The following is a 24,363-nucleotide window of genomic DNA, read 5'->3' as shown; positions in this document are numbered from 1 at the left end:
ACGAGCTAAAGATGTTAGCTCAACTCAATTGATATTTTATGAACTTAAATGCTTCAAAAATTTGTTTCATTTAATAATTTCTTTTTAACTTTAAAGTTTTTTGTTAATCATATAAATTTATAAAATATTGTTTGATCATTGAAAACAAATTCGATTTCAGTTAGTAATTAGACAGTTTAGTGTTATTTCATATTCATATACAACTGTCTAATTCCGCTTGATTTTAAACAATTTAAAATATAACATTTATACTATTCACTCAAAAATACAATTAATACTAAAATTAGACAAAACCAAATAAAATAAACCTAATTAATATTACAAACCCTTTTAAAATAAATAACTGAAAATTATAGCCCAATATATATGTAAGTTATCGTAAAATATATATGTAAGTATAGCTAAAACATAAAATCCATAAAATACAAACAATAAACTGAAAATTTAAATAAAAACAATTAAAACTTCAAGCCGGACTAGTCAGACTGTTTTCCTTCTAAAATCCTGAAAATCATCATCTCATAATTTTATCAAAAATCATGTAAGTTATCATCAAATATCATAAATAACTGTTTTTCTTTTCATTCAAACGTATTTGATAACTTTCTTTTCAATTTTATGTTCTTTTCTTTTATATATTGTCATAACTTTCACACTTACTGTTATAGCACAATATATATATAAGAGAATACAAGGTACGTGAGTATAAGGTGCGCACTAGGCACAACACAATGTCAAATCATAAATGAAATTGCGATATGATACACTTTAGTGCAATCATAACCTGAGCACCAACGGTGCTGAACATTGGTACATGAATATACTAAAGTTGAACTAATAACTGATAACTGATAAGCACTCACTTAATGGCATGTCAAATGTATCTACGACTCTCAATGAAACATACAATGGGATTATATTTATCATCATCGAATCATTTATTAATCTACATTTGATAACTGTAAAATATCTTATTACTGTAAACATCTGATAATTGAAAATCATCTGATAACTCTAAATATTTAATAACTGAAAATCATCTAATAAATGTAAATATCTTATAACTGTGAAATGTCTGATAACTGTAAACATTTAGAATCTATCATCATAAATATCATACTTAGGCAGTTCATACCCAAAATCATTCATAAAGCTTGATGAAAAATATTATAGAAAAATTCCATACTGAAAATTTATAAAGCATACTAAAAAATAAAATGAGATTGACTTATCGCAAGTCGTCCTCGATTACATTAATTAAATAAATAACTAGACTCATTTGAACAATTTACTTATAAATAAAATATAAGTTTCATTAAGCTTTAAAAATTGCTTCCTCTACACGAGTCATTGAAATTTCATATTATAGTAGTTTGCACTACCTTCAAATAAATATTATTCTGTATTAATTTATTTATTGAAAAATTATTTCGCTTGCACCAATAAAAACTAGACTCGAATAAAAATCTAACCATATAAGGTAATCCGTCTAGTTCCACTTGTACAATTTATAGCACATTTTCAAAGTTGACTGATAGAAGTTGTTTTGGACAAAATCTGTTGTCTTATTTTCTGACCTATCACTGATTAAAAATTCATATCATTTTGTATACTCCTCGAAATCAGTTTCCGTTTGTTCTAAACAAAACTAGACTGATAGAAAAATCCAATGGTATAATATTCATCATCTAATCATTTTTTTAGAATTCATGATGATTTTCTAAACTTACTGTTTAAAACATAATTTTTAGGCAGATTTTACCAACTAGTGTCCTTGACTTATTCACTAATTCTATTAGCTTACTAAATAAACATATAAACTTGAATAACATTAAGAGTCACTTCTTAACGTAAATTCGACACTGGCTCATCACAAGCCAATGTTTGGTCGAAACATATATACAAATGAAATACATTTACCTTTGTCTCGCTATCAAATCTTCTCCACGATAATCTTCTTGATCCCACACTTTTTCCTTTCCTTTGAAGCTACTTGATTCACTAAATTCACCGTGGACTGACGACGTCATATAATAACATGGAATATTCAAACTATTTGTTAGTATCGAATTAACTTAATCTAAATTTAAATATAAAATTCGATAGAAATAAATCCGATACTTAACTTGATATAAAACTAAATCGTACTTCCATCGTAATTTCAAACTTCTCAAAATATTCCTTAAATTTCATGAATATTTCGTTTCAATATCAACTCTTCAACTTTTACTAATTTCATAATCCAACCACTAATTATGAATTCTTTTTAGAATTCATGTTAACTTTCTTATTTAATCCATAATGACCCTTCACCATTATGATCATTTCACATTAATCACATAAAATTTCCAGCACCTCAATAAAATATTCAAATCAACACTTAAACATTAAAAAGCTTGCAATTTCATCCTAAACTTTCTTAGACTTTCCAAATTCAACCACACAACTTGATAAACTTGAAATTAAATCTCAACCTAAGAATTAAACCCAAAAATCAGCATATTAAATAAATTTTCAGCATTACAATAATTTACTCAAATGATACTTCAACATTTTCAACTATAAAAAATCATCATTAACCCTTCGAATATTATATTCTTGCAATAATATCCCACAATTCTCAAAACTTGCATATTAACCCGTTTACTATCTCAAGGCTCCAAATTGATCCAAATTGATCACTAAGTCATATATAACAGTTCTAATATCAATTTTAGACCATAGGAAAATTTTCAATATTTTCCGTAATTTTTCCCCAATTGGCTGAATATCACTATGTACATAGGGTGGACTTTTCATTCAATTTCAAGCATGAATTCAAGTTCTTTATATTAAATTCATGTATTCTACCCATAACAACATCAAAGTACATCAAAATCCCAACATTTCCAAAAACCCTAATTAGGCCAAATGATATACAAACACGTACACATCAAATTAATCATCATACACGTCTTAGAATTAATCTCCAACCTCAAAAACCTAAAAATCCTTCATCGATCTTTCAAAATCCTAAAACCCTACATAAACCCTAATTCTCAATCTCAACACACAATCATATTCACCTTGAAATATTAGTGCCAAATGATAGAGAATTTCATGTAGACTAATTTTCTATTTCACAACTTAATCCAAATACTAATTATGTAGCTTTAAAAATCACAGTAAAATCCTTACCTTGGAAACCCTTGAACTTTTGGTCTAAGGAGAAAAAATGGCTAAAAATGCTTAATTCTCTTGATAATTTTAGTATTTAATATCTAATTCACTTGGCATAAAATTAATTTAATTGAATTTAAAATTTAATTAATGAGAAATTCCAAAAATTCCATTAATGAACATTGATAATTACCAAATGCCATTGCATTTTCTTCCAATAAAATATTCCTTAGTCAAAGATGAATCAACTTGCTTTGTCTTTTCACTTTGGCCATGCAATTTTCAAAAATTACATTTTAGTCATTAATTTTCGAATGTTCAACTAACTCTGAAAATTACATTATTCTAAGTCAATTTTTTCATATATAATATGGAAATAATATTTCCAACCATTCTCTAACATCTTTCAAATTTTCGTAAAATTCTAGCTCGATCTGATTATTCAATTTCAATGTCGAATTTTATCACTTTATAATTTTTAGCACAAATCTTGTACCGAAAATCTGATTCTCACGAAAATCCATGTTTTAGGCCAATCTGTTCATTTACAAGCTAAAATATATAACTTTTAAAAATTATATTTTAGTCCCTAAACTTTTACAAAGTTTATACTTTAGCCCTCAAACCTTCAAAACTTACATTTTAATCACTAGTCAAAATAATGTATTACAATTTAATCGTGTCTTCGTCCCTATCTATAATATTATATGTTTGCTTCCAATATAAAATTTTATATATATGTCCCTATCTACCATTTGTTTAGTTGTCCATGTATTTAGGGATTTCCCGTGCTGTTTGTACAGAGGAAAGGAACACCAATGCACCCCTATGTACATTGTTTGCGGAAATTAAGCCAACGGCTTATATGGGAGAAATGTTGTCTGTTACATTGATGGCTGTTTGTACAGGGTATAAGCAAGCAAATTAGATATTTTATGCCAAAATGAACTGTCATGGCTCCTTCATATCTTCTCCTTAAAAGATTTCTTTCGTAGGCCACGTTAGAATATATATCTTTTAGAGATTTATATTTTTTTGACCAATTAAATCATTTGATGTGATCATTAATATATCCAAGTAATTTGTTAGAGTTAAATATTTTATTTAACATATAAATTTATTTAATCCGTCAACTTACAAATAGGCAAAATGATTTTAGAGCTGACACCAATACTAAAGATTGATTAAGATTGATTTTAGAGATGGCACCAATGCTAAAGATTGGTGTATATACACAAACCAGCTTGCTAATTATTGAATGACTTAAGTTGAAATTGTACCTTGCGCACAAGCGCAAGGGTGAAAATCCAAGCTCGCCGAATCTATTAGGATGGGGGTGTACCTGCATGACATGGGCAACGAAAATGTTCGGATTGAGTTTGAGGCTTACGGATATTTTACCCACTATTAATTAAATATTTGAATTAAAAAGGATACTTTTCTTACTAATTTGGTATGACTTGTTGTTCATGATTGTTTCTAATTATGAAAGTATTAATTGATTATTTTCGATTTTATTCTGATACTAATTAATATTCAAAATATATTATTTTTAATTTTCTTCTAAGTGAAAACACTATAAATATAGTGTAAATTAACTAGGTTTTACAAAACCAAAAATATTTTCTTTTCTCTATTTTTGGTGATATTCCCTAGCAAGAAAAAGTTTGTGATCTCGCAAGTTGTGTTATTTTGAGCTGATCATATCATTGTTGTATCCTGAGAGACAGACGACCAAGATATCTCGAACACTAAGGAGTAGCCGAAAATCTGTCTTAAAAAAACTCTGTAATTTTAGGCCTCAACTTGTACAAATTATTACTCAGGTTATGTACTCTTAACTATATCTCTTCTCCTTTGCTAATAAAATTCTATTCTATTTTATTTTCGTCTCGAATTGTGTAATAATTACAAAGTAGTATCTCTTCTAAATATTATTAACCATTTTACAATGAATGCTAAATTATCCTATTGCATTCATTTATACTCAAATAGTGACCTTTAAAAATTACAACTATTCCTTTAACCACTTATATAAGTTGGTTTGTACACTTCTCTACACTTGTATAAATGATTTGAAGTTAACCCCTTTTTATAGTGTTAATAGAATGAGTAAAAACCCGTTAAATACAATTCTCTATTTAAATGATCCACACAATATTAAACTATTCTATTTATTATTTATTTCATAATAATTTAATTAATTTAAAATAAAATAAAATAATTAATTATTAATTATTATTTAATTAATTAAAATTTATAAATTTAATAAATATTTTATCTCATAATTAATTTATATTAATTAGAAAAATATGATGTGATGTGAGATGATACATTTTAATTTACAAATTTGGTTTAATTCACTGAATTGGTAATTTACTAAAACTGAGAGACAATTAATGCTTCTTCCATGTGATGGAATATTGCATTGCTAGATGTATACCATCAATTTCAAGGCATCGACTTACCAATGCATTAATCTTCTTTTTCTTCATTTTGTTATATATTTGCTTCAATTATTAAAATTTTCAAAACTATTACTTTTAAAACTTTTTAAAGTTTTATCAAAGAATATTATATAAGTATTCCATTTTCATTTTTAAAAATTCGTTAGCTTTATTGTTTATTTAATAAAAATAATTAATATTATTTATCAAATAATATATGGATATCAACTATCACTTGATCTAGTGAGATTATATACTATATTTTCTAAACAAGATTAGATGTTTGAATCTTAATGTTTTGAATGGAACAAATTGAGTTAGAAGAGTTATCCTCGTAATAAGTCTCTATAACATTTGATCTAAAATAATCGATTTCTAAATTATATATTGATGGTTAATTCAAAATAATAATAATAATAATAATAATAATAATAATAATAGATTTTTTAATTTATTTTGAGAGAGTCTCTTGACTTTATGGTACAAGGACCTCTAAATATATTTATTCCAATATTTTAGCATTTCATTGCAATGGATAAATTGAAAGTAATATTCTTTGCAATTTCCACCCATTTCCCCTCTTGTTTCCTTGTGTTTGACATTTTAGAACTTAGTGGGACCTTAAACTTTAGCTGAGATTCATACCATAAAATAGTTGAAATGAAGAGTTGATTTAGGGAAGTTTGTTTTCCTCTTAATGGAATTATTCAACGCGTTTATTTCGTACTTCTGAATGATTCAGTGCTGACTGATTCAGTAAAACAGTGTTGAATGATTCAGCACAGAAGTACATTTTGAATGATTCAGAGCCATTATCAAACAACATGTCACATTTAGAGCTAATTCATACAGAGCTTCTGAATCATTCAGTATTTGAATCATTCAGCGCTTAATCAGTCTGAAGTAAACAAACAGTCCCTTAGTGATTTTTTTATTCCAACAAGTTATTATTTGAAAAATAATTTAAAATTAACGTTATTTAAAAGTTCAACTTCTTGATCTAATATTAAAATCAAGTGCAAAGTCTAAGGATATAATCGATGTCTCTGTCCGACTCATTCAACACGGTTGAAATTTAATGGTAAAACGCATAAAAGATCTCTAAATTATAGTACATTATTTTATCGGGTCATTTAATTATTAAAAGTTACAAAATGATCTTATAACTATAAGTACTGTTTGTTGAGTTACCAACTATTAAAAGTTACAAAATGATCATCTTACTATTCATATGCTCTAAACTCGTCTTTTTTCGTTAAAAAAATTAATGAGCGTTTGAACTAAACGTTAACCCGCTCACTGAGATATGATAAAATCTGATTTCAAAACTATTTGATTTGCATTTTATGGATCGCAATGTAATCCATTCATCGTTGAAACAATATAGATGGCGTGGAAACCGATGCTTTGATGTATACATGTAACAATGTGAATAAACTTCCAAAAATACAAAAAAGATTCCCTCAATAGCCTGATTAAATTATTAAACAAAAGCATTATTTATTGGTTCCTTCTTCGTTTTATTTTTGTTTGTTGGGTTGATATTAAGCATTTCAAAGTCCATTCACTATTAAATATACTCGTTTATTAATCAAATTCTTCTTTATTTTTATGGAATCCAGCTTGGCAATTAGCATCAGTAGTAAGAGGCAGACCACGTAATTTTATTTTCTGAATATGAATTTAGAAAATTATATTACAAATTTAAGAACATAAAATTATAAAATTTTAAGACACGCGAGATTAGACAATCAATAAAAACTACTAAAAAATTATCTAAACTATACAAGAATTTGAAAATTTTTAGGTTTCGATGGTATCTTCATAACTCTCGAACCATCCGATGTCAGCAATGGGATAAAGCTAGTCACAATCCGCTGGCTTTCATTAGTTGAAAAGGGGTTGTATGGGCAGTATTTATATGCCATCCTTGATATAGTCCAATGTGCACCCAAAAGAACAATTTGTTTTCAGACAAACATAGAAGATAGAAAGGAAAAGAGGATGGGCAACCTGTTCTGTTGTGTCCAAGTAGACCAATCTACGGTGGCCATAAAGGAAAGATTCGGAAAGTTCGACGACGTACTAGAGCCGGGATGCCATTGCTTACCGTGGTGCCTAGGGAGCCAACTTGCTGGTCATCTCACTCTCCGGTTACAGCAGCTCGATGTTCGTTGCGAGACCAAGACTAAGGTTTGATCCATGTTTAACTCGTTAAAAATCCAGGACATAGTCCCTATTGTACTTATGTTTTCGACTCGAAATATCGTTGTTGCAGGACAATGTGTTCGTCAACGTCGTTGCGTCAGTACAATACCGTGCCTTGGCGGAGAAGGCAAACGATGCTTTCTACAAACTTAGCAACCCCAGGACTCAAATTCAAGCCTATGTCTTTGATGGTGTCACAATCAACTTGTGTTTAATTTAATATCCTTCCTTTGTTGCCAAATGGTATACCTTAAAAGACTCAGATTTTTCTTCTTTATGTAGTTATCAGGGCAAGCGTTCCGAAACTGGACCTGGACAATGCTTTTGAGCAAAAGAACGATATTGCTAAAGCCGTCGAAGATGAGCTCGAAAAGGTAATTGATCAAACTCAAAACAGTTTTTGATTTGTATGTCGAAACGAGCTCGAACTTCTTACTATACAGCCCTATTGATTTTCATTGTGATTTAATAGGCTATGTCTGCTTATGGATATGAGATTGTCCAGACTCTCATTGTTGATATAGAACCGGATGAACATGTCAAAAGGGCCATGAACGAAATTAATGCTGGTGAGCTTTATCTCAATAATCCGACCGATTTGATCTCCGGTCCGACCTTATTGATTTTGTTTTGTTTCACAGCTGCCAGGATGAGAGTTGCAGCAAACGAGAAAGCAGAGGCAGAGAAGATTATACAGATAAAGAGAGCAGAGGGAGAGGCCGAATCAAAGTATCTGTCGGGCGTGGGGATCGCGAGGCAACGACAGGCCATCGTCGATGGTCTAAGGGACAGTGTGCTTGGATTCTCAGTCAATGTTCCAGGGACAACGGCTAAGGATGTTTTGGATATGGTCCTTATTACTCAGTATTTTGATACCATGAAAGAAATTGGTGCTGCCTCTAAATCTTCATCGGTGTTCATACCCCACGGACCCGGTGCCGTTCGAGACATTGCCACCCAGATTCGAGATGGACTACTTCAGGCATCCCAGCATCATGAATAAAAGTGGTCGGACTCGTGATCATGCAATCGATGTCTTGTAATAAAAAGAATTGCAGGTGAAAGCTTATATGGTATTGAAACCAAATATGGTTTAGTGTGTTTAAGTGAACTCTATGTTCAGATGCTTAGAAATATGAAATGTAATGTGATATATGTAAAGTTAATGGAAGTGAAATTTTCTTGTTACATTTAGGGTAAATTACACGTTCAGTGTCTCAACTATCACTTTTGTTCTGTTTTGGTCACTCAACTATTTTTTGTTTCAAATTCATACCTAACATTATGTATTAGTTTCGTTTTGATCATTCACCGTTGAAAAATTAACGATGATATTGACATGTCACCATAAGAAAAATCATACCTAAGGTAATGTCACCACTCACCAACGAAAACAATTCTTATTAGCAACTAGCAAGAGAAAACAGTGAATTAAGGTTTACGAAATAAATGGTAAGAAACTGTTTATTATTTGCAGAAAATGTTTTAAAAACTCTGTATGGAAGCTTGATCAGTCCCCCAAGCTGAAGGACAGAAAGTTATTACATATTCTTTTGAGGCAAAATTCACCAATGGTGGAGGCAGCATACCTGTAATAAGAAGGTCAAGCTTCCTTAAATATCTTCGAATACAAACTCGGTTTGCATTTTTCCGGTGTCCCGTATTCGTTTCAGCAACAAAACGAGTCGACGTCGAACGCCAAGCAAGCACTTTTGCAAGCAACAACCTCCCCATTTTTGTTTGCAACTTGAAGCTCTTGAGGGCACAAATTGTTCGGCTTTTTTCGAGCAGCTTCCGATGGCGCGTTTGGTCGAAAAAGGTCGTGTGCCGACCGAAACAGGAAGGTTGTAGCTATGGACCAGACTAACGTCGTAGAAATTCGGTTTGCCTTTATCACCTTGAAGTGCAATTTGGATTAAAGTGACCGGAGGTTTTCCTATTAGTCCATCGCATTGGAGCCTTCCATCACAGTCTCCGGTTTCACAAGCCGGTTGCCAATTCGAGTCGATCTTGCAACCCGTCCGTGCTCAAATTCGTCCGTTCCACAACCAGGGCGCATCGAATTGCAGCGTCTGGCCCGGAGGGCCGTTGCTGGCCATATGGGAAAGGGACATTTGTTGTGTACATAAAATGTTACCGTATGTGCTAGTGCTTGCCCTGAAAAGTTTATTTTCTTTCCTTGGATTAAATATCGCTAAAACCATTTCTGTTATTCAACACAAATTAGATAATTAATGTAGGGAAATTACCAGAAAACAGGGGCAGGAGAAGAACAGCAGCAACCTGCAATGACTTCATATTTCAGTCCGGAAGACAAAAGGGTTTGGAATTATACATCATTTATAAATAATTTGGAATCATAATTTATTAATTTTAGATTCTGCTTAGAATGTAATCTATGGTTTGATGTGTTTATTAATCTTTGCAGACAAGGTAATCTTGCTTCGAGGAAAATCAAACAGCTTTGAGGAAGTTGACATTTGCTGTAAGAAAAAACCGTGTTAATCACTTATTTAATACGATATAACCATCCTACTAGCAGCAATAAACCGATGCTAAGCATTAATATCATCTTGAAAAATCCATTAGATAATCTTAGTGATAAAATGGAATATTATTCTTCTTAAAAGACTTGGATTCGGACAAATGCACCTCTAAGATATGTTGATTGTCAATAAATTAAAAATATATATTACCATAGCCGTTGAAATAATCGAACACGAATTAGCAACTTCATCCAGTTTAAATAATTTTTAAGCCTATCATTTTCAAATTTAAACAAATTAGATCATAATCTCTTAATTTTCAATTTTAATTTGACGTAACTCATGTGGAATTAATTATACTTTTAGGCGAAACAATTTGAAGGAATCCATTTTATCTTAAAAAATCTAATGTCAAGACTCAAGAACTTGCTTCAAGTTTTAACCATTTGAAACCACCAAGGCCGCAACTAGGGTGTTCATAATTTCTGTTAACCAATCGAATCAAATTTTTTTCGGTAAATAGATCGGTTAACGGTTAAAGATTTTTCACAGTTCGATTATCAGTTAATTCGATTCAAAATCGATTAATTAAACAATTTTTTAAAATATTTAATATAATATTTATATATTAATTGCTTTAGTGTTTGAATTTCGATTTTAACCAAATTAACCGACTGAATTAATCAAATTAACCAAAAATATTAAATATTTAATATATAATATATTATTTAAAATTTCAGTTAATTCGATTAACCGGCAGATAAATCGAACTTTGTTTGGATCGATTAATTATTTTCAAAAAAAAATCGGTTCTGTTAACGGTTAAAGCGAAAAAAAATTTGGTTAAAGAATTTTTGAAAGTTCAGTTCGATTACCGATTGAACACCCCTTGCCACAACCGTCTGAACTCCGAATAAGATTGACCTTTACTATTATTAAAAATTATACTAAAAAGAGTTATATGAAAAATTTAAGGGTACGAAATAGAAAATATAAGAAATTAAAATTTCCAAAGAGTACAAACATGACCATCCCTCGACAACCCCCTCACAGTCTCACTCCATCTTGGTCCATCCCTGAAAGTTCAAATGCAATTTTGTCTCAATGCCTCAAGCTCCTTATAGATATCACAACATAACCAAAATCTTGTATAAAATGTTGCTCGAGCTTTTCTTTTCAGAATATCTACATCTGACATGTATCTAAACATAGATATGACATTCAAATCTTTCTACGAGGATATAATGTTCCAAAGCCCCCAAATACATGGAAAAACCTTTAAAAGGTTGATATATGCGTCGGATACGTGCCCATATCTAACAATCACACTCGAACCGACTCAATCCGACTAACATAGTAAGTAGCCGATCAGCCATTCATCACTTCTTATACACCAGAAGCTGAAACTCCACAAACAACAAAGTGGTGCATAGATGAACGAGAGTATTAACTCAGATATGAATCGAAACTAGGTCATTTTCCAGCTCAAGCTATAGAAAGAGCTAAATTGAGTATCCTATTAGTAGACTCGAATAACTCATGAACCTAATTAATCCTTTTTTAATATTTATTTTATTTTTAATTAATACTGAAAATTATCAATGTGAATTTCAGCTCAAGCCTAAGAATAAAAAACCAAGTTAAATGTTGATGCTGGTACACCAGCTCTGGCTGAATTAAAGGCTGTCAAAGCCGGTACCCTCCTCTGTATAGGGTCCAACTGGGGTGTTAAGGGTCGGCTGATCTTGGAATGTGATTGTAGGAATATTGTGGAGTGGCTAAAGGAGCCTTTGAGATGCCGTAGTTCCTATGAGTTTATAGTTAAGGAGATTGTTGCTATGGTTAGTAGGGAATAAATAATTGTTAGGGTGATTAGTAGGAACGCTAATAGGGAAGCGATCAAACTTGCAAAAAAAGGGATAGGGTAATCCTAGGAATTCTCAGGCTGTCTTTTCTTGCTAGGGCAGGGATGTATTTGGGGTCTGTTGTGATCTTCGTAACTTCGGGATTTTATCCCTTTGTCAATAAAATCTGAGGTACTCTTTTCCTCCTTCCGCTTTTTTCCGAATTCTTATGAATTTAGCAATTATGAAGGGGGTTTTTAACGAGACCTCCAATTCTTATGAAAAAAATGTTGTGCATGGGAATCAAGCTAATTATTAATCATGTAAACAAGCTTAAGTGGCTCGATCTTGATTTTACTTCAACCTTTAAAGTGAAACTCAACTGAGCTAAAAACAAGCTTTGAGCCTCAAATTTCAAGTTGAGTTCCAAGCTTCTAACATCTACAGCCCAGCAAAGCTCGATTGGACCCCTATGAACTGCTAACATGTACGAATGATGGATAACGTTTACTGATTTTATACAAAAGTGATAGACACATGTTAAATATTCTAAAGGTCAAAACTTTACACCAAGCCGCCAAAAGCAGTACACATGAGGCAACCTGATCCAATCACCATTTCATAATGTTAAACATCAAAAAGAAAAAGAAAACCTTCACCAACTAAAACCAAAAGAGATGGATTCTTATTTTGATTGCAAAAGAGCAGGAAGGATCATCAAATTTCCTTAGCATGAAACTAATCAATAAGACTATAATATTCTTACACTCGAGAAATTAAACATTTCCAGCATATACGATGCAAACATATTAATAGCAATAAGTCTAGGAGGAATGTATGGAAATTGAAACCGACAAAAAAATCTCATATAATGCTTGTAGAAAGAACAAACATAAGTAGGTTTATGGAACAATAAGTAGAATACATGAATACTTAAATGGTTTGGATACATATTTTCCCAAAAAAAAAAATAGTTCCCAATATGCTCTGCATACCTTCTAAAATCCAAATTATAATGCATGGTGCATTCAATGTATGCTTCAAAACATCCAAACCAAGATAGCAGATTGATAAATGGTGTGAACCAAATTAAGAGTCTGATCATATGATTGCAAAACGCATCCTCATCAATGCAATTTCCATAATTCTAGTGAACTAGATATATCCACAAAGGTAAAAGATTGATGAAAATTATGAGGGCAACCAATGTTTTAGTCCCATTCAATAGAGAATCTGGTTATGTAATGCTAAAATAAAGCGGGTAATAAAATGATAGGATAATGAAGTTTCAATCTGACCTGTAAAATCTACATCTTAAGTAACAACTAAGAATCCATCATTAATTGTCAGCAGCACATCATGAAAAATTCATTTTGGAATTCTGACAAAGGGCACTAAAAAAAACTAACACTGTAACAATGAGCCCTCCAAATCTCATGCTTCAACAGCATTCCCAAGTTCAAATGAGAAATATTCACGAACAGGTGAAAACTCCACCAATCCAATGTCCATCGCATACCCAGAAACAGGCAACTTCAACTCTCTCAACACACAAAAAGCCTCAGCAATCCTTGTTTTCGGCACTTCCTGGGCTACTGCACAATAGGGAATCCAAGAATCAGCTTCGAACCCTTCCCCAATTTCGATCCCTTCTTTTTTAATTGCCTCAAACAATTGAGCCTGGAACTGTAGGAGGGCCATTGTTGGAACTGGTGCAAGAAAAATAACATTTTTATCATTTGGGAAAGTCCCAATTGAGGAAAAAGATAGAGGTAAAGGTCCTTGTTTGGAAGCAAAAGACTTTAGAACAGATTCGAGCTTGGGAGGGTCAAGAAAAGGGCTTGAAAAGAGAGTAATGTGAGGCCTGGACTCGATTTCAATCAACTGAGTGCTGATTTGACGACGAGCCAGAACGTTCCATGCTTTCAAGACTTGATTTTCGAGTGCTGGATCAAAGTAAAGCTCGATCGAAAAGCCTTGCGACATCGAATCTTTGCTGGAAATAAAAAAGGAACCCAGATTTTGAAAGGGAGATCTAAGACTACCCAAATATTGGAACTTTGAATTGGAATTGAAGTGACCCAGAGAGGGGGGTAACACTTCAAAACCTTAAACGGAACATGCAAAATGAAAGAAACCCAGATTGGGTTTGACCAAGTTAAAAGAAAAATGTGCGAGAAGGAAAAGGAAAGATTTTTTTATGGGTTAATCAAGAGACAAATTAATAAAGAGATGGGGTTCTTCATACAGACGACGACATTCCAATTTGTTTTGGGGAAATTTAAAATCAAATTAAATAATATAAAAACCGATTTGATCAGAATATATAAAAAAATAATCGCATCCGTTCATCTGATTTATTAGTTTAAAAGTTAATAAAAACATAGTTATTATCTAGTGTACTTGTAATAATGTTGTTATATAGATATAATTAAAATAAAGTTAATGAGAACAGCGCATGCACGAGCCTTGCCCCCTTTATCCTTGAGGGATAATGCTGTGACATGAGAAAAGGCCAATGCAGAAGTAAGAAAGTTACATTTTCCTTTAATTTTTGTTTTGTTTTTGTATTTTGTACTTAAAAATAATAATAGAAATACTAACAATATATTTTAGCCCAATTCACAATAACAAGGCCCAATAAATGCAAAACAAACCCGACCCAAATAGTAAAGATTCAATAAATAATTCAAAAGTTGAAGTCTCAACAGGCAATTGAGATCTGCAAAATATTGAGAGAAAATTGGATGTCTACAATTGAGGGCTGCAAAATAGGGAATATGGTCAGAGTGCATATATGCTATGGAGCGAGGATGAAAGGACAAAAAGGAAACACTTGGAAGTGGGAAAGAACATATTCTAATCTAGTACGAAAGTGGTTTTTGTTCTTCACATGAACTTCCACTGAGTTGGACGATTGGACTTACAATGTTGACCCTAAACAATCCAAATGCCACTTTGGTTGGCCTTTAATCTCCATGCCTTGATTTCTCTTTTTCCTGTTGTAGCCCATTCTCGAGTTTAAGCAGCATTATGTTTCGATATAGTAACATAAATTTCTCTTAGGTATAACTAATAAATATACCGGTAAAGAGGATAAATAATGGAGCGGAGTGAGCGAAGCGAACATCATCTGTCCTTACAAAGAAAGTCTTGTAGTGGGGGTTACGATTATATGGGTCGGGGGTGCGGGGGCGCAGCACCACAATACGGTACATGGTTATTTTTGTAAATATGTACCAGAGTTTATTTATTATAAAAGGAGAAGTAACCAAAAACCTATGAGATATTGAATAAAAATTCTAGCGCCGCCTAGGACGCCGAAGACGTAAGCTCATTGCTGAAACTCGTTAAAATTCTAGTGTTATTTCCATTTTTTTTACCTGATTATTTCAACACTTTCATTAGAAATATATACTATAAAATAGACGGATTAGCATTAATAAGTGAAAGATTTTACTGTATCACGGTAGTATTAATTCTTTTATTTTGTTATCTTATACTTGTAGCATTAATCAGCTTATTTTACAGTACATATTTCTTACAACCTAAGCAAGAAGTACAATGAGCTACAACTGAGAAAAATAATATTGTATCGTGGTAGTGTTAATCCGCCTGTTTTATTATCTCGATGTTAATTCATTTATTTATAATACATATTTCTTACAAGCTTTTATAGGCCAGTCTTGGTTTCTAGGTGTCAGATGTTGAAGAATGATGCCGATTTGTATATATCTATATATATATATATAATAATAAGCTGAAAAGGGTAGGTGTTGCTGTGTAGCTTAAACAAAGATTATTACCATTCCGTTGACTTTATTCATTTACTTCACCCCATACACCAGGCTTTTGATATCACACCTTTTTTGTTAGGTCATCTTCATATGTTGTCTTAAAGCATGACATATTATGAAACAGTATACATATTTTTGCAGGATATCCTTCAGGACCAGACCCACCATCCTAATGTCTCCTCATGCTGCTGCTCCTGCTCTGTGGCTACCGTGAACACATTGGAGAAGTAGCTGTGGCCATCGTCGCTGCCATCGTCTTCCTCCGAATGAACCCCATTGATAGGGCCAATACATCTAGGGTATTCATCGCTCAGAAAGTAGGAGGAATCGCCCCTGTCGACTAGCTGCGGAGCGTCCTCGTCGACCACTGTGCTCCCGACGCTGCCGGTGCTCAAACGGTCCTCTACCTTAACACTGAATTGGAGGGCTGAAACCATCTCGGCCGGTAAGGCCCCATCCTTTTGACCTGTTATTGCTTCTGTTGCCACATCTTTGGCTTGTAGCTTTTCAGTCAAGGAAGCTACCTATAGTGGGCAATTAATATATGTCAATGTTGCAACCGTGGAGATTACATTTTTGGGTTGTAAAATATATACATATATTATGTTTTATACCAATTGTTTTATCTTCTAGTGGGGCCCTAAGCATACTTCTAGAAAGCTACTATGGCATATTCATCTTTTAATTTGCTTTTTTTTTCCTTAACCCGTCGCTCAAAACCATGAGGGGTTAGGAACATATGCTGCTTTATATTACAATTATAGAAAAAATATCAAATTTCAAATATATTGAGTGGTTTGGTGGTTAGAGGAAATATTTTTTATAGGTTTTTAGTTCGAACAATTGTGTATATAAAATAGATCATTAATAAACTAAGAAAACATTTGAACAAATATTATCTTATAATCATCCAGATTATTAAAAATAATATGGAATCTCCATGATTAGGTGTTGGTGTTTCAATTAAGCTTTACAGGGCTTCATACGTATACATGCCAGACGTTAAAAGGGTTGAAATGGGGGAGTACCTCATATTTGAGCTTGGCATTTTCTTTGAGAATAGAGTCATAATTTGACTGAAGGGAATCAAGGGAAGATTTAAGGAGATCGTAATCCCTTTCAAGCTGCTTTGTCTTCCACCTTGCACGGCGGTTCTGGAACCAAACCGCCACCTGCCTTGGCTGCAGTCCTAACTTCTTAGCCAACTGGCTCTTCCTCTCCGGCTCCAGCTTGTTCTCGGACTCGAAGCTCTTCTCTAGCAGATACACCTTCACATCAAATGGTTCTCATCAGTTCCCCTTCAACCTCTAGACCCCAAAAATCCCTTTTTATTTTGGGTTTATTAGATTCCCTACAATCTCAATCCAACATCAAAAGAGAATTTGATTCTGATATGGTGAATATTTTTCAAATCTTTAAAAGTGGTGGAGTATATGTTCCTATTAGTATCATATGCCTTTTTTTTCTTAATATTTATTGAAAAAAAAACTCATCCATCCTTTTAAGCATGTTATCTATTTAAAAGTTTCCTTTATTAGAACTTATTAAGCCATTTGTAAGGGAGGATTGTTGTCCTAAAATTCTCAAGTTCAAAGTAGGATGTGCATCTTCAATCTTTAAATTTTTTTTAAACATATACTATTTTATAATCATGAAATATTAGACTATTAAATAAACACTTTCTTCATTAACCTGCTCTGATGTGAGACGACACTTTTTCTCCTGCAGTGCTGGTCGTAAAAATCCTCCGGTGAGCTGAAGAACAGTCGCCTCTTTGAGTTTTCCTCCATGCTATGCATCGTTCTTCCTCCTTTGATATATGTAAGCCAAAAAAAGAGTCAAAGAAAAGAAATGATCCAATATATATTTAATAGCGACGAAATATTGTATTTGTCACTATAAATATAAGACGACGAAAAGTAAATCACCTCGAAAGATGGGTTCACTGTTCCCGAGAAACAACATGTTGCTGTTGCAGGTGGAGGGATTGAAAAAAAGGCGGCCGGACTCCATCTTTATAGCTTCTCTTATGTATTGTATGTAAATGTTTTTAGCGACGGAATTTCGTGAGTAAAAGACAATAACTGTTGGTAAAAAGGAACAAGTAAAGATTGTTGTGTGCACACAGATTAAATCTGTTTTCTACTTTTTCTATAAAATTAAAAGATCATGAGCTTGTGGCGAAAGAAACTAGTAGTCCACAGCAACCTTGCTGGTGTCTCCAATGGACAAATACAAGATCCCATCACACTCCCCCTTACCCTTTACTGTAAAAGCTTGTAAAAATGGGGAAAAAAGAAGAAGAAAAAAAGAGGATTTTATAAGGAAAGAAAATTTTCGTAGCTCTCAACCCAGTTTTTTCCTTTCCCACGGAAAAAACCTTTTAGCGACGAAGAAGAAATGAAGAAAACGAAAGGAATATTTTCGTCGCCTTTCGTGTCGCTCTTGTAAGTGTTTTTTTTAGCTAAAGGTTCGTCGAGAGGAGGGGTAGGATGATTTATATTAATGTTGGAATTTCTGAAAGACTAAAATACCCTTATAAAATGATTCTTATAATTTTGAAAGAAAGGGTGTTTTGGTAATCTTGAGTTGTATTTTCTTGACGCGGTGGTGGGCTTGGGGGGTGACTTCACTAACTTGTGCAGTAGATGTAGCAGGTTTTGGATTAGATCTTGACCGTTGGATTTTGAATATTTTTATATTGACAGTTGTAATGGGATCTTGGGGACATAGTAAGTTGTGCCAGAGTGTTTAATAGGTCCCATGCTTTGCGGTTGGGAAACTGTCGGATCTAGTTGACTCTATCTTGTTCCATACTATTAACGGTTGTGATTTATCTTGTGATTTCAATGTTCTAAATTTTGACTTTTAACTCCTTAAATGTGTGATATTTTTTTATTATATCAGTGTTGCAGATTACTCAGATAGCAGTTCAGTGAGAAGAAGATTGAAATATAGTTTTCTAATTGATAATTAATATTAAGATGAGTATAAAATTAATGATTTTGCTTCAAATACACTCTCTCTAACTATTATTTGTTACATAACATTTTAGATGAAAATAAAAGTTGATAATTTTATTTAAAGCAAAAAATATCTAAAATTATAATAAAAGTAAATTAAAAATATGATTAGGATATTTTTTAATTTCAATTGATAATCACTTGAGATCATATAAATACCATATAAGGTAAATGTTGAAAATAAATCCAACATTCGAACATAATATAGATACAAAAGGGTCTAATTGTATTGACAGATAAACCACGATCTAACTACTGAAAGATCACAATAACTACAAATCAAATTCGAGCATCACGAGAAAACTATCTCTAAACGCAAACAACATATCCATATCCACTCAAATGATCCAAAGCAAGGAAGATCAATAGATAACAAATAAGCACCATTTTGATCAATCGAGACAATATCAAATATAACCCAAAGAAAAATTCAACTAAGAGAACGACCAAAAGGTCAATAAAGAAGACAAAAACATATTAGAAAACAGGGGAAAACGTATCATAAAAGTAGAGAAAAACATGTTAAAAAAAATTATTAAAAATTAAAATAAATCAAAGATGTAATATAAAAATTAAAAGAACATTAAGAAATATCGACAATTGATAACAAGTACTAGACTGGTGCTGCCGATAACCATACACAAATAGAAAAAAAGAGTCAAATGGTGTGAGAAAAAAACTAAGATAAGCTATATTTGTTACATAATTTTAATAAATATCATGAAGTAAAACTTTATATGGGTCATTGGATCATTGGATCGTGTAATTTTTTTTCCTAGTTTTATAAACTTTATGATCATTGGATGAATAAAACTGGACAACCAATATTAACAATAATAAATAATAATATATTTGCTTGAAACACATGGGTGAAACTAAAATTTTGAATTAAATGTAAATAGATCCTTTTTATATGGGTTAGGATATACATACATAATGTAATTTTTTTTTCAGTTTTACACTAGCTTGGGATAGTTGAGTAAGTAGAAATAAATGGTAGAGTGTATATATATGTGTGAGTGTATTAGATAAGATCAAATTATACAATATAATTTTTTTTAGTTTTACGTAAATTTTGGGTTGATGGATGAATGAGAATAAACTACTGTAATTGATCAAAAGAAAGTTGGATACTATATAAACACACATACAAACATATTTATATATAATGTCTTTTTATTGTGATGCATTTCCATACACAAAACTTGGGTTCCAAAGTGCCAAGCACTGAAAAAAGCATATTGATTTAAAATCTCTTCAATATTACTTAAAGGTCTTTTTCAAGGAATAAAATTCTTAATTCCATATAGATCACATTCATTGCATCTTTAATTTAAAATAAAATAACTTTTTTCTAATCATATTGATAAAAAATATGTCATGAGCATCACACCTTTTAAAGACTATATATTCTTATGTAATTGTTAACATATACCCATTTTCAAAGGTCTATTTGGCTAGGGATTAGGTTTGAAACTAAATTAAATTTAGATTAAAAAAATAAATCTTTCAGTTTATCGAAATGGTATGTTAGATCCCTTAAGTAAAATTAAGAAATTGAATTCTAAAATTATGAATGAAATAAATTAGGTTGGATGGTCGTTTATATAATAAAATTTTCTACAATACATGATCTGCATTAATCAACTAATGAATCAAATAAATATAGTTACACTAAAAATAGATTAAAGAATGTTAGACACATTTGAACCTAACCTCCTTATTTCACCTTATAATAATGAATATATATACACCATATTGCTATAAAGTACAACAAATAACATTAGTTGACCTATGAATGTGCAGATGCAAAAACAAGCAAAAGCTTGAGATAGTGGTAAAGCATGTGTCTTCACTTTCCTTGAGTTTGATTAGATGTATGGTTGCTTAGTGCACCCATCCACTATCACTTTGATCATTTTTATAATTATATGCCAAGGACTCTTAAAATTATTATTTAATTTTATTTGGATTAAAAGTTGAATAGTATAAACTATTTCCCTTTTATTTTAATAAAAAATCAAATAAAGAAAAAATGGAAAATGTTTGAGATATAAATCTAAACTTTATCATACTTGATTTAGGATTGGATCAAGCTGAATATGCTTTAGACAAATCTTTTAATAATTTAAACTGGTCAAGTCTAAATGTCTAACATAATGATTGTTGGGTAAATAAAATTATTATATTATTTAAATTTAAATGTAAATATAAGAATATTTTGTGAACATTAAATATGATCTATTGATGAAATTCTATATCGATTTAATTCAATCTAGATAATATTTTTTTATTATAAAATTATAGTTTAAATTAAATTATTGTACTATACATTTCTAAATTAATCCTTAAACTTTTAAATATTTCAAATTCATCTCAAACTATTGATGTATGTCAATCACATCCCTGATAATAAAACCATTGTATCATATCTTATAAACACTAATATGTATTATGTTATAATATGATATGATATAAAAATAACATTGTATCATATCTCCTAAAATCATTATTCAAAATCAAATTAAAAGATTCTTTGGGTTTAATTTTTGTCCTCTCAAATTATTTATAATTCTCTCTACGTTTTAAAGTTAAAATTGTTGTTTTATTTAAATTAACATTAATTATCGTTTATGCCATACCAATATTTCCATGACCATTATCAACTTTTATAACGCTTTTATTAACATGAGAAATGAGTAGAATATAATGATAGTTTGAGGATGAAATTGAAATATTCAAAAGTTTGGATAGCATTTTAGAATGAGAGTTATACTTTGGGATGAATTTAAAACATTCAAAAATTTGACAGACCAATTTAGAATAAAAAATATAATTTATGGATGAAATTAAAAATATAAGTTTCAAAACAATTTAAAATAAAAATCGTAGTTTAAAGGCATATGAAGTAATTAATTAATTCAAATTGACTAATAGACAAATGATAAATCTAAGCATCACATCTTGAAATTAATTATTTAGACCAATTAAAATTTTAGTTTCAATTTCATTTTATTATTAACATTTTAGCAATAAATTAGAGTGAGTATACATTGTATGATAAGGGATATACTAATTCATTTGATGGGTAGCATTATTTTTATTTTAAAGAAAATCCCAATCATACCAATAATTTATACATCTATTTTCCTTTGTATTTAATACTCCAACTATAATTTAAGCAAAAAAAATAAAAAATAAAAACTCCCCGTCTCCAACCATACTATCCAACATCATTGTACAACCCACTTGAATGATATTCATACTTATATAACTTAATAGAGTAACCTACCCCACGATAACTAAAGTATGAGAGTGTCGATACTGGTTTGAGTATCAATACCAAAATCAGGTTCGAAGTTTTGAAAAATACCCCAGTATTGATACTCTCATGAGTATCGATATCAAAATTGCTTACTGAAATCTGCTAACTGAACTCGACATCGATACCACCCTATGAGTATCGATACTCTATCTAAGTATCGATACCCATTGAAGGAGTATCGATACTTCCATTTCAAAACCCCTTTTGTTTTTAACATATGAAGAACAATATCGGTACTGTTCCTCTAGTATCAATACTCGTGCCAGAAATACCCTATTTTGAGCATAAAAAATTCCTAACTTTCCTACCCAAGCGCCCTACTGAGGGTCCTAATTATTATTAAAGTCTTATGAGTGTTAAAAGGGATCATAATAGGTCTTTTAACATGATGAAAACACCAAAAGATGCAAACTACCATGAATATGTTTCCTAACTCATGCAACCTACCAAAACTTATCTAATGATCTACATGTGGTAGAGTTGAGTTAGAAGTGTGTAACCTTTGATTTCTAAGCTGCTGGAAGTGTCCAAGGCTTAACCCAAGGTAAACTTTTTATTCCCCTTTCTCTTGGAGCTCTTTCTAACTTCTCTCACTAAGCAAAAATCAACATATAGATTACTAATGTTGTTGAGAAGTTTATGAAGGAATTTAGAACATCTCTTAAAACTTAATTCTTTTTTAAAAAATGGTTGGTTTGCTATTGTTATCTAAAACCCCTACTAAACCCACATTTTGGGAACCATGAAGAAATAAAATGATTGAAGATTTGAAGCTTTAGGAATTCTGATTTTGATTCTTACCTTCAATGAAACAGGCTCGGGTTGCTGGTTAACAAGTTCTAACCTTTGTTCTTGCAAGAGGGAGAAGGAATGTAACATCCCAAATACAAGATTAGTGACCAAAGTGTAAGGTTTATAAGTTTGGTGGTTAAATTGTGATAAACTGAAAAGTACATGGACTTAATTGGAATATCTTTGTGTATGGTTGAATAAAAAAAAGGAAAGTAGGAAGGTCATCTTGGTCATTAGTCAAGAAAATAATTAAAAACTCATTACGGTTGTTTTATATAACACGTGGAAGAGGGGAGAAATAAATCAGAAAACACTAGACATTTTCTTCATCCTTTCTTCCTCAACCTACCATGACTCCATAAGTTAAGGTAAATATTCTTCTAATTGGTTATTCTTTGTAATTTATAAGAGGTTTTGATTTTTGAGGTATATGAAAAACTTAAGGAAAGCTTAAGGGTGCTTAAAACTCAAAGATGGATAAGTTATAAGAGATTGAATATAAGAGGTTTTTAGGTGAATTGTTGAGAAAGAGTTAGTAAGTAAAGTTTGAGGTTAAATTTGACTTGTCATCAGTTAGAATAAGAGATTTATGAGGCTATAAATGTTTTATAACAAAGTTGAAAAATTGGTATGGTTTTTTATTCCAAGTATACTATAGCGAATTTGGATATTTAGGAGTACTAAAGTGAAATAAGTTGGTTTGGGAGAGTATAGTTGAGTTTAAAAGGTTTAAGGAAGAGTTAAATGGGAAAGTTAGCAAAGTTTGGAAAATTTTTGAGTTAAATGAGTCAGTTCTGGGTTAGGAGTATCGGTACTGGATGAACAGTACTGATACTTCAAAGTGAAAATAAGTGATATTTGGGTATGGGTATGGATAATGGATGAATAATATCGATACCATAAGTCAAAAGTTGGTAAATTATTCATGGAGTATCGAAACTGAAGTAGTAGCATCGGTACTAGGGGTATTGATACCAATGTAGAAGTATCAATACCATTTTTATAAATGGAATTCCATAACCAAGAAAGGGTATCGATACTGAAGTATAGTATCGATACCATAGTAAAGAAGTATCGGTAATGTACCTAAGGTACCGATACTATGGAAATTGTGAAATTAAGTGTTTTGTTTAGCATGTGTTCTTAAGGAATTATTTATAGTAATTGAGCTCCGATATTCATATAGGTCGTATATTTGTGTAGATATCGATTGAAGGCAAATCCAAGACGATTCGAAAATAGACTTACAACAAGTCTATTTTCGATACTTTGAATATATGAT

General features: G+C 31.4%; 2 protein-coding genes and 2 pseudogenes across 2 annotated transcripts; 1 reads left to right on the top strand and 3 right to left on the bottom strand.

Annotated features, from left to right (window-relative positions):
- Positions 1-7,556: 7,556 nt before the first annotated feature.
- Positions 7,557-9,002, top strand: LOC120212523 (hypersensitive-induced response protein 1-like). The gene is made up of 5 exons (XM_039210799.1): positions 7,557-7,799; positions 7,885-8,005; positions 8,097-8,188; positions 8,287-8,383; positions 8,456-9,002. Exons 1-5 carry the CDS (start codon positions 7,611-7,613, stop codon positions 8,815-8,817), a joined length of 861 nt encoding a protein of 286 aa, XP_039066730.1. The 5' UTR covers positions 7,557-7,610; the 3' UTR covers positions 8,818-9,002.
- A 271-nt stretch (positions 9,003-9,273) lies between these two features.
- On the bottom strand, positions 9,274-10,112 carry LOC120212353 (annotated as a pseudogene).
- A 3,360-nt stretch (positions 10,113-13,472) lies between these two features.
- On the bottom strand, positions 13,473-14,315 carry LOC120212307. The gene has a single exon (XM_039210665.1). The coding sequence runs from the start codon at positions 14,128-14,130 to the stop codon at positions 13,579-13,581; it is 552 nt and encodes a 183-aa protein (XP_039066596.1). The 5' UTR covers positions 14,131-14,315; the 3' UTR covers positions 13,473-13,578.
- Positions 14,316-15,961: 1,646 nt separating this feature from the next.
- Positions 15,962-18,384, bottom strand: LOC120212522 (annotated as a pseudogene).
- Between the last annotated feature and the right edge of the window lie 5,979 nt (positions 18,385-24,363).

Source organism: Hibiscus syriacus, unplaced genomic scaffold (assembly GCF_006381635.1).
Source record: "Hibiscus syriacus cultivar Baekdansim isolate YM2019G1 unplaced genomic scaffold, ASM638163v2 tig00110013_pilon, whole genome shotgun sequence".
NCBI lineage: Eukaryota > Viridiplantae > Streptophyta > Magnoliopsida > Malvales > Malvaceae > Hibiscus > Hibiscus syriacus.
Note: the sequence above shows the minus strand (reverse complement) of the source record. Positions and strands in the feature narration are given on the sequence as shown.

Coding starts and splice junctions, on each gene's coding strand:
- LOC120212523 (XM_039210799.1), top strand. CDS start 7,611: ATGGGCAACCTGTTCTGTTGTGTCCAAGTAGACCAATCTACGGTGGCC. Junction 7,800..7,884: donor GTTGCGAGACCAAGACTAAG/GTTTGATCCATG, acceptor TCGTTGTTGCAG/GACAATGTGTTCGTCAACGT. Junction 8,006..8,096: donor TCAAGCCTATGTCTTTGATG/GTGTCACAATCA, acceptor TTCTTTATGTAG/TTATCAGGGCAAGCGTTCCG.
- LOC120212307 (XM_039210665.1), bottom strand. CDS start 14,130: ATGTCGCAAGGCTTTTCGATCGAGCTTTACTTTGATCCAGCACTCGAA.